Source organism: Wyeomyia smithii, chromosome 3, assembly GCF_029784165.1.
Source record: "Wyeomyia smithii strain HCP4-BCI-WySm-NY-G18 chromosome 3, ASM2978416v1, whole genome shotgun sequence".
Classification (NCBI taxonomy): Eukaryota; Metazoa; Arthropoda; class Insecta; order Diptera; family Culicidae; genus Wyeomyia; species Wyeomyia smithii.
In genome coordinates, this window is record NC_073696.1 from 117,146,406 (window position 1) to 117,157,766 (window position 11,361).

At 40.5% G+C, this 11,361-nt stretch overlaps 1 protein-coding gene across 2 annotated transcripts; it reads right to left on the bottom strand.

Annotated features, from left to right (window-relative positions):
* Window positions 1-3,189: 3,189 nt before the first annotated feature.
* Window positions 3,190-5,306, bottom strand: LOC129730342 (zinc finger protein OZF-like). 2 transcript variants are annotated; one of them, XM_055689622.1, is made up of 3 exons: window positions 5,033-5,306; window positions 4,837-4,967; window positions 3,190-4,749 (listed from the first exon to the last, which is right to left on the bottom strand). In XM_055689622.1, the coding sequence occupies exons 1-3, from the start codon at window positions 5,147-5,149 to the stop codon at window positions 3,294-3,296; spliced, it is 1,704 nt and encodes a 567-aa protein (XP_055545597.1). In that variant the 5' UTR covers window positions 5,150-5,306; the 3' UTR covers window positions 3,190-3,293. The 2 variants fall into 2 exon arrangements, with proteins under 2 accessions (XP_055545597.1, XP_055545598.1); XM_055689623.1 differs by having other exon boundaries at window positions 3,190-4,741; window positions 5,033-5,173.
* Window positions 5,307-11,361: the final 6,055 nt, after the last annotated feature.

An 11,361-nucleotide genomic window follows, 5' to 3' on the forward strand; every position in this document is an offset into this window, starting at 1 on the left:
GTCATCAATGCATCGAAGACGAAGTACATGAAAGGAAGGGGTTTACGAGAGGACAGTGCTAACCTCCTACCTCCAGTTCAAATTAGTGGTGATGAAATCGAGGTGGTTGATGAGTTCGTGAATCTGGGCTCACTGGTAACTGCCGACAACGATACCAGCAGAGAAATTCAACGGCGCATTATGGCAGGAAATCGTGCATACTTTGGTCTCCGGAGGACGCTCCCCAGCAAACAAATTGGTTCATATAACTCGCGCTCAACTCTGTTAAGTGAACCCTTATTTGGTAAAAAATGACCATATAAGATGCATGAAATGCGTCTATGTGTACAAATCTGGAGGCCATATACGTACATTGTAAGAAAAAATTGGTTACGATTTTTTATAACTTCGCATGCTCTCTTAAATGGCCTCATTCGTAACTTTAAATTGCATTCTATACGACTTAGAGGATTGACGCATTTTACAATTTCGTATGACACGTTAAATGGCTTCATATATAACCTAATATTGCGTTTTATAGGATTTAAGTTTTAAACGATATAAACAAATTTAATTTTGCATTTTATGTAATTTCAAACCTGACATGCACATTTGAGCGACTTGAAATTAACATCCTTATACGACTTCTGGTTTGCTGGGTCCGATCGAGTAGAATTCGTCGCCGCACCATGTTAACCATCTACAAGACGCTGATCAGACCGGTTGTCCTCTACAGGCATGAGACAGGGACTATGCTTGTGGAGGACCAACGCGCCCTTGCGGTCTTCGAGCGGAAGGTGTTGCGTACCATCTTCGGTGGACTGCAGATGGAGAACGGAGTGTGGAGAAGGTGAATGAACCACGAACTGCAGGAGCTGCTTGGGGAGCCATCTACCGTCCACACCGCTAAGATAGGCAGGTTGCGGTGAGCTGGGCATGTTGTAAGGATGTCAGACGACATCCCGGTAAAGATAATTCTAGAAACCAATCCGTCAGGGACGAGACGGAGAGGTGCACAGCGGGCAAGGTGGATCGATCAGGTGGAAGACGACCTGCGGACCCTACGCAGACTGCAGAGCTGGCGAACTGCAGTCATGGACCGAGTGGAATGTAGACGACTCTTACGTACAGCAAAGGCCACACCACGGCTTGGGACTGTTGGGTAAGGTAAGTTGCGTTTTGTTATTTAAAATGTGATGTTTACTTTGAATTTGTAATAAAACACTCTTCTAGAAAACAACTTCTAAATCTCACAATTATTTTTCACCCATAGAAAACGCTTCTTTTAATAAGCCAAATACGTTTGGTTGGAAAGCGATTATACCAAAGCCAAAGCCAAATACGATTGGTTGGAAGGCCTCATATGCCCTATCTATAAGAAGGGTCGTCGATTGGATTGTTGCAACTATCGAGGCATTACGTTGCTCAACTCCGCATATAAAGTGCAATCCCGTATCCTGTTCTTCAGATTGAGAACGGAATCCTTTGGGGCGTTCCACGACGGATCAAATCTTCACCCTGCGACAGATCCTCGATAAGTTCCTGGAATATAACCTGCAGACGCACCATCTGTTTGTGGATTTCAAGGCGGCATACGACTGAGTGAAAAGAAACGAGCTGAGGCAGATCATGCTGGAACACGGTTTTCCAACGAAACTAATCAAGCTGAGTCGTATGACGCTGGAAAGATCGAAATCATGCGTGCGTATAGCTGGCGAGATATCAGCCTCATTCGTAACGTTGGATGCACTGAAGCAGGGAGATGCGCTCTCTAACATACTATTCAACATCGCCCTTGAAGGTGCAGTACGAAGAGCAAACGTGCAAAGAAACGGTACGATCATCACGAAATACTTCTCGGTTTTGCGGGTGACATCGATATCCACGGTATCGATCGTAGGGCCGTGGAGGAGGCCTTCGTAAGAGGAAAGCAACGAGATTGGGACTTGTCTTTAACTCTGCTAAAACGAAGTACCTGGTAGCTGGCAGGGAGTTGGTGGGAGGTGGAGATGGATGGGGAACGATTTGAAGTGGTTGACGAATTCGTTTATCTTGGTACGCGTGTGACATGGGACTACGATATGAGCCGTGAAGTGAAACGACGAGTTGCAGCTGCAAACAGGACCAACTAAGGTCCCGTAGTTTGCAAACTCGCATAAAACTACAAAACAAAACTGTATAGGACGCTGATACCTCTGGTGGCCCTTTACGAACATGAAGCATGAACGCTGAAAGAAGCTGATCCGCGAGTGCTCGGAGTTTTTGAGCGTAAAACTCTGCGATCGATACTTGGCGGTGAATTGGAAGATGGAGTGTGGCGCAGACGCATGAATCACGAGTTGTACCAGGTATACAAACATGTTTATATAGTGAATGTAATACAACGGGGCGGGCTTCAGTGGGCTGGACATGTAGCCAGAATGCCTGATGAGAGAGCCGTAAAAACTATCTTCAGCAGAGAACCAGGAAGAGGTCGTCGACTCCGTGGGATTCGGACGGGATTCATCTACTGCATTCTTGCGGATTTCATGTTGTTCTAGACTATGTGCACGAAGATCTGCCTCGTTGGCGAATGATTTGTAACAGCCGCAGCAAATTTTTTCCGATGTTTTTACCATCTTGGTTGAGCTTATATGACCGTGAACCTGGTGCATGTGTAACCGTTTTTCGCTTTGGGAGAAACATACTGCTAGACAAACTGGGCAATGTGAGGATTTTCTCGTGTGTAATGATAAACTCTTTTCTGACTGGAATCGCGCGTAGCACCGGTTACATTCGAAGGGTTTTGCCTGGCAGGTTGACTCTCGATGGGGTAGATGTACTTGAACTGTGTGATCGGCTAGTTGTTGTTCGGTGTCCATGACGGCTCTGCAACGAGTTCCACAACAAATAAAAACCTTCTTTAGTTCGGTTTTAATCGTAGAAGCTGAAGGCTCAATTGCTTGGCCTCGCACGCGGTGGAAGAAGATGCACGATCTGCTGGTGTACGATGAGACTGGAGAACGGTTACCCAAGACAGAAGAAGCTGGACATCTCTAATTCGTTCGGCCCCAGGCCGGTGAACGAACCGTTAGCTAACAAAGTAAAATAAGTACGTGTACAACTTTGCCAGAGAAGACATTAATGCAGCTTTCGGATTAGAAAAGTGATTATAATCAGAATAAGGGCAGCTAACATATGTTCGGACCGTAACTTAAAATATTTCTCTGGTGGCCTGTTGAGTACCTAAAACAATTTATTATATTTTAAATCGCCGTAAATTATTGCTATCATTTGTACAAAGTCACGTAATTCATTTGGTGTACTGAGAAACCTTACATGCTGTTTTCCGCTCGTTCGAGACAAACCGAAACATGCTTATCGTAAGTTGTTTTGCGGGCAAACTTTTTCAAGCACTGGCATTCGAATGGGTAGTCTCCAGTGTGAGTCATTTCGTGCCGTTTTCGATCGCTACAGTAGGCAAACCTTCGCTCACAGAAACGGCAATTATATGGTTTTTGCTTGGTATGCACCTTGTAATGTTCTTTGAGGTGCGAATTGTTCTTGAACTGTTTTGGACAATCGGGACATGCGTAGAAGAAAGTATTTTTATGTTTTCGCATGTGCATTTTCAGATTGGATTTTCGATGGAACCGAAGTCCACAAATTGTACATTCTTCTTGCTTTTCGTTGTGCAACAACTGGTGACTTTTAAGATCGACTGCCTTTTTGAAAGCTTTGTCACATTTATCGCACTGATAGCTGCGTTGCTCTGAGTGCACTAATGAATGATTTACTAATTTAGAACGTGTATCGAAGGCTCTGTTGCACGTCGAACAAACGAAATTTTTCGGTCTGTACACAAAACGCTGATGGATGCGAAGGCTTTCCAGTGTTCTAAACAGTTTGAAACATATGTCACACTGCAGGGGACGGGATTCATCTACTGCATTCTTGCGGATTTCATGTTGTTCTAGACTATGTGCACGAAGATCTGCCTCGTTGGCGAATGATTTGTAACAGCCGCAGCAAATTTTTTCCGATGTTTTTACCATCTTGGTTGAGCTTATATGACCGTGAACCTGGTGCATGTGTAACCGTTTTTCGCTTTGGGAGAAACATACTGCTAGACAAACTGGGCAATGTGAGGATTTTCTCGTGTGTAATGATAAACTCTTTTCTGACTGGAATCGCGCGTAGCACCGGTTACATTCGAAGGGTTTTGCCTGGCAGGTTGACTCTCGATGGGGTAGATGTACTTGAACTGTGTGATCGGCTAGTTGTTGTTCGGTGTCCATGACGGCTCTGCAACGAGTTCCACAACAAATAAAAACCTTCTTTAGTTCGGTGTTAATCGTAGAAGCTGAAGGCTCAATTGCTTGTTTATCCTGATTGAATTCCAGTAGATGGTCTTCGCTTATGCTTTCATCTCCCAGTACATCTGTTCTGAAATCATCGTCCAAGTATTCAACGAAAAAACCGTCGTCTTCTTCATCCGAATGCTGCATTAGTTCTAGTTTCACATCGGTTCTTATCTCGCAGGTAATGTCATCGTTCGATAAATGGTGCGGTTTTGTTGTAATCGCAGGATCGAAAATTACAGGCTCGACTTCATTGGTTACACAGGCGTCGGATCCAGCCGATCGATTTGGTTCAACCAAAGTAGATTGCATAGATGGATCGATTATAGATTTCGAGTGAAATTCAATATTTTCACTTGTCTTGTATGCCTGATTTGCATTCTCTTTCGTGTCATAATCTATCGTTTTGCTTGGTGTTTCATCTTTATTACTAATTGAAGATATAAAGAAAAAACAAAAAAAAAACATGATGAAAATAATGGATAGTAATCATAATAATTTGAATGTCCGGTCATACCTGTAGTATGTTTGAGCTGTTCGCAGCTCTGCGTCAGATCTGCGACATTTGTTAACGAATAAATATGCGTTAAGTGCTTCATCAATGCATCGCGGACATGCATCACTCGGTAAACCGTCATCTTCCGAAATCTATAACGTGTAGTTTTATTTTACAACTCGAAAGCTTTGATATAAAAGCCATTATGTATATTCACCTCGATTCTTGCACAAAATTTTACAATTTCAGCAAGCTTGGTACCGCGTCGCTGCTTAAACAAGGAAACGCAATTTTCTTCATGCCGCAGACAAAGGCGGCACTCTTTTGAAGGCATATCTACCAATTCTCTAGCATCAGCACAGAAACGGAAACAAATTTGAGTTTTTATTTGTATCGTTTGGACGGCAGTTTAAAAAAGGTCTTGCTGTAAAAATTCACCCAATGTTTATTGTTTACGTTGCCCTAAGGATTATCTGGCCTTAATAAAATGTCAGCTAGATTAAAGAGTCACACTGGTTACACTAGTGACATTCGTTACATTACTGGTTTAAAAATTCATCTAGATAAGTTATCCTTTACATGAACCACAGAATAACGCGCATAACGAGAATAAAATTGTGAAAGCGAACGAAACGAAGCAGCGAAACTGGAATAAACGTGCGGATGTATGAGTGGGAGCAGCTCTGCACAATTAATTTCATTCATATTCGAGTCTTGCAGGTGGAAAAATCGCAGTCGTCAGTCGAAGAGCGAGATTCTTATACGCCGTTCTGCAATGCATTTCTAGCCTCTCGGGACAAGTGAAAAGTGGCTTTTACGGTGAAATCGACTAATCCAAAGGGAAGAAATTGAATGCAACAATCGAAGGACCTAGGAATACAATCGAAAATCGTGTGAAAAAGTGCTGAAAAGTGAGTGAAAAGTTAAGCTTCTACATTTTTCAGCTCTGCTGCGTGTTGAAAAGAACAAAATGTCCTTAAATTCGCATGTCTGATACCTCTACTTCATGAAGCAATGGTGGGCAGCAGTAACAGCGGTGTGTGAGAAATGGCATCGAACCAGTTTTGATGGAACGCGAATATTCTGGTTTTCGAGGCACGAATGAAAAATTGCTGAGTGATAAAAAACGAGCTAGATTAGGTCTTGCCAAATTCTGAAAACGTATTCTGTGTCAAATTGCTGAATTTTCAGTAGTGAACGGAACAAAAAATTTTCGTGTCTCAATCGATCCACATCAGCAGTTTTTTTTGCCACGGCAGAAAACACGGCATCGCACCTCGATTGCGTTGGGTGGAGAAGTGCCAGCAAGTTTTTATTACCGTTGGCAACAAGTTAAGTTTCCCATAAGGGTTTTTGTCGAATTCGATAGAAAATCCTAGTGGTGAAAACATCTCGTTGGATTTTCTTTACGTTAATGGGAAAGGTAAGCTAGTTTTTTTTGCGTGTAAATTTTCATTCGCAGCAGAGATTGAAAGCAAAAAAAAATATAAATGGATTCTTTTCGTACACCTTTCATTCGCCCGTGAGGCTGTGTTGGTTTATTCATTTTCGAAAGTGTGCGAATGGTATATGAATCTGTAGCAAAACAAGTTACACACACAGTGTCATTTTGCAAATGTCAATATCGTAGCGACCAAAACATTACTGTTCATTTCGTGCACCGGAAGATTGTGTTTTACATAGATTAGTTGTAACACCTGAAAAGAGTAAATAATGGCAGTGCGCTTCGAACCAAGACTGTTGATACACAGCATGACTGTCTAATAGTTTTTGATTCGTGATAACTACCCATTCGCCTATTTTCTACTGCTTGTATAGATAGGTTTTCCTACAAAATTACGACCAAAATATTGACTTATATACTTGTGGATTTTAGATAAAATTCTGAAAATGCTTTAGGAGTCTAGGAAAGATGAACAATGAAGCAAGAATAAAGAAAAAAATAACCCTGAAAAGAATCTTATTCTGGCCTTAAAATGATACAGGAGTTTTAAATCATTTTAAATGCAAGTTTTTGTTTAAAATTTACCAATTAGTTTAAAATTTAACCATCTGTTAATGAACTAATTGAGAACAAATATACAACTTTTTATAAAATATTCACAGATGGATCAATAATTGGAAAAAAATGCAGCGTTCGGCTTTTGCGACGCTCAAGAAAAAATGGCGTATAGTGAAAAAGTAAAAGCAGGTTTGATGAATGCAGGAATAAAAATCATTAGAGAAGCAATCCTGTATGCAAAAACTCAAGATATACAAAAACTAGCAATATTCACGGACTCAAAAAGTGCCTGTACGTTACTAACGAATTGCTATAGACATGACAATGAGCTAAAGATTAAACTCTTGAATGAAATATTTATATGAAACAAATAAAGCGGAAATTAGAACACAATGAATACCATAATACTACACACCGCAAATGGTAAAGCAGACTCGGTAACAAAATTAGTAACAACTAAAACTACAATTTCAGACTCTAATTTTCATCAAAAACACTTTAAACATATTTAAAAATGAAACATGTACTTACCAAGTAATAAGACTAATACTCGCGCAATTCATTAGAACAAGGGATGTTCCATTACGAACACGCAAAATATATCTCAAATAAACCGTGGTTTAAAGAAATGAATCTGGGTGCTCACGCAATATGAGCCGTTGCGGAACAGAGTGGTCTATACGCCATCGAGCAAATTGTTCAGGAGAAGCAATTTTCGAAAAATCTCTGAATAAAATTCTGTTCAACGGATTCTTTCAAACAAAATGTTCTAATATAAAGGTTATGAAGTGGTTTAACATTGGGGTACAAAAAATTAACAGTTTATTTGCGAAATCGGTGATTTTATCTCACCAATGTACATAGACCACTCCACAGCTGATTTCAACACGATATAAATCAGCTTTAAAGTTCGATTTTTCGAAATTTTCTTGATCTCCCTTCAGTTTCAGAGTAGATGCAGTTTATGCAAAAAACTCATTTTCGAAAAAAATGCTCTTTAGACCACTCTGTTCCGCAACGGCTCATATATTACCCTTGGGAGGATACAACAAATCTGAGAGATGCGCCGTAACCGAAAATATTTACCACATTTTATATGATTGCGCAACATTTTATTCTATGCTTATTATCGAATTATCATCGACTACATGGTGTTAGGGAACTGTCTTCAAATCCTTTAAATCCTGATAGAGGACCCTATTTGATGAAAAAAAAGTAGGAGGTTGTATCCAAGACACGACCACATAAATGACGTTGAACTACGTACACTATTATAAAATGCATTGAGTGTTTCATTACCCTAGTAACACAACTGGTTTTATCGAAGTTTTATAGCGCTTTTTTGGCTGCATTGAGCGCTATAAAACTTTGATAAAATCAATATTTTTACTTGGGTAATGAGTTATAATGTCTACTAATGAAGGGTTGTGAATTTCGTGAACCGGATTCAGCAGTTAGCAGAACGTGCCGAGTTAAAAACCATACACAGCACAGGCACACACACACAAATCATACTATATCATAGACACACGCACATCATACCATATCATACAGACACATACACTGCCGTTCCAATCATAGTAGTCCCATGTTCTACACAAACCTTATGCACGCTAGGACAACTATGCTTGGAAAAGTAGTACACATCATACCATATCATACAGACACACACACACACACACACACACACACACACACACACACACACACACACACACACACACATATCATATACACACACATCATACCATATCATCACACCATACACACATCATACCATATCATACACACATACACACATCATACCATATCATACACTCACAGCAAGCAAGCGACCAATCAGAGGACGTTATTTTTATTTCAACAAGGCTTGACAATTTTCAATAGTGCAATAGTTCGTAGATTCAAACAACATTTTTCTGCATTTGAGCAGATGCGTGTATAATTTTCCAATCGATTGCTGCAAGAATGAAGAAAATCGGTTGAAAACCAACTGCCCTATAAGCATTTGAAAAGGGACAAATTTCGTCCCAGTTTTTCAGTTTGCATCCCTGTGTGGTATGCTAAAGTAAAACGTAGTTCTACGTCAAAATCCGTCTACGCATATGGCCAAAATACTACTGGAGAGTTATTCACTTCTCTCAGTTTTCGGTTATGTTTGCCTTTAACGGGGTATCCAGTTCTCGTCGTTCATCACCACTGCTAAGTCTTGATTCAAGACTTGTGAATCGACACGACCATCTTATTCAGCTACTGTCGCCGCGTTATTGCCAAGACCAATGGACGGGACTGATGCTTCCTGACATGTATGAAATCCGAAGAATCATCAAAAAAGACTTGCACGCATGTTCCAGAGCTAGGGTGGAACGCCACTTGATCACGGAGCGGCTAAAAGAACTACTCACTCGTTCGTGGCTCGTTTGAAGAAATTGCTTTGTTTGCTGCAAAAGAAAAAAATGGTAATCCATTTCTCCAACGAAAAGCAGTTCAGCATCGATGCTGTGTCCAACAGCCGCACAGACCGGTTCATTTAACCTAAGAAACAATAAGTCTAACATAGCGCGCAGTTGATGTCGGAGCAGTTCCACAAAAAATGTCCCAGTTTTAATATTTTTTTTTAAATTGTCATTTCTGATTTGGTTAAAACTTTGCAAAGACGTTTCTATAGGCGAAAGATGCCATTTTGTACTATTGGTTTAATTTTTTGGAACATGACTTTTTTGAGAAGCTTTTGAAAAATGCTATACACTAAGGTCGCTTTTTACGCGGTTTTTTTACGCGGGTTTTTTTACGCGGCTTTTTTTACGCGGATTTCGGGATTTTCCCCGTTTTTTTTCGCGGATTCCGGAATTTACGCGGTATTTTTTTTTGCCCGGATTTCGGTTCCCCTTCACTCGGAATGCAAAATTAACGATGATTTTTTTACGCGGATTCCGGAATTTACGCGGTTTTTTTTACGCGGATTCCGGAATTTACGCGGTTTTTTTACGCGGTTTCTTTTTACGCGGCACGTATCCCCCGCGTAAAAAGCGAGTGTATTGGGAAGGTATTGATGATTAAAAATATTTATAGGACATAAACGGTTTGTTTGATCGGTGTGACGCCTTCGGCAAAGTTGTAGATAATAATTTTGTATTTCTGAGAAAATATACACTCCAAAAAAAATTATTTATGTTTTGAAAAAAAAAGGTAAAAGAAAAATTTAAAATTAATTATCTAAAAAAGCTCATTTTAAAAAAATATAATTTTTGTATAAAAACTACAAAAGATTACCAACTAAACAATACAACCGATCCGATCATGGAGAAATCAAGAAAAAAAATTAAGATTTAAAAAAAATTTTTTTTTTTCACAGGGTACATTTTTTGATGAAAGGACAAAATTATTATCTACAACTTTGCCAAAGAGACTATGCCAATCAAACAAACCGTTTCGACTGTAAAAATATTTTTAATTCCCATAGAATGCTCTATGGGCAATTAGAAATATTTCTACAGCCAAAACGGTTTGAATGATTGGGATAGGGTCTTCGGCAAAGTTGTAAACAACAATTTTGTCCTTCCAAATAAAATAAGCCCCTCAAAAAAAAAATTTTTTTTTCAAAATCAACTTTTTTCCTGATTGCCTGATTCTAGTTTGCCTGACAAAAATATTATCTACAACTTTGCCGAAGACATCACACCGATCAAACAAACAGTTTTGGCTCTAATAATATTTGTAATCATCAATTACTTACTTTACTTTACTTTTATGGCGACAGACCGATTATCGATCCAATGCCGAATCCAGAATACGTCGCCATGTCACTCGGCCTTGGGCTGCTATCCTCCAATCTCCCCTAACACCCATTTCGCGGGCATCCTCGTCGACAGCAAGCATCCAACGGGTGCGAGGCCTACCTCAAAGTCGACGGCCTCTATCGGGATTTCTGCTAAATATAGTCTTCGCTGGTCGTTCTTCCGGCATTCTAGCTACATGTCCAGCCCACTGCAACCTGCCGTGTTTTATCCGCTTAACTATATCCGCCGATTCGTACACCTAGTACACTTCATGGTTAATGCGTCTGCGCCAAACACCATTTTCTAGTTTGCCGCCAAGGATTGAACGCAAAACCCTACGCTCAAAAACACCAAAAGCTCGCCGATCGGCCTCTTTCAACGTCCATGCTTCATGGCCGTAGAGGGCCACGGGAAGAATAAGTGTTTTGTAGAGTGCAAGTTTAGTACGGGTTTGCAGACTACGGGACCTCAGCTGGTTACGCAATCCGTAGAAGGCCCTGTTTGCAGCTGCTATCCGCCTTTTCATCTCACGGCTAACCTCGTTGTCACAAAAAAAAGTTTCCCCATCTAACACCACCTCAGCACCAACATCCGTCGGACTACCACGCTCTATACCAGCCACCATGTATTTCGTTTTGGCAGAGTTAATGATGAGCCCTACTCTCGCAGCTTCCCTCCTGAGAGGTCCGAAGGCCTCTTCCACAGCTCTACGGTTGATACCAATAATGTCGATATCGTCCGCAAAACCGAGAAGCATGTGAGACT

Excerpts from the sequence above, each read along its gene's own strand:
- LOC129730342 (XM_055689622.1), bottom strand. The coding sequence starts at position 5,149 with ATGCCTTCAAAAGAGTGCCGCCTTTGTCTGCGGCATGAAGAAAATTGC. Across the intron at positions 4,968-5,032 it reads AATTTTGTGCAAGAATCGAG|ATTTCGGAAGATGACGGTTT; the intron begins GTGAATATACAT and ends TACACGTTATAG. Across the intron at positions 4,750-4,836 it reads ACAGCTCAAACATACTACAG|TAATAAAGATGAAACACCAA; the intron begins GTATGACCGGAC and ends ATCTTCAATTAG.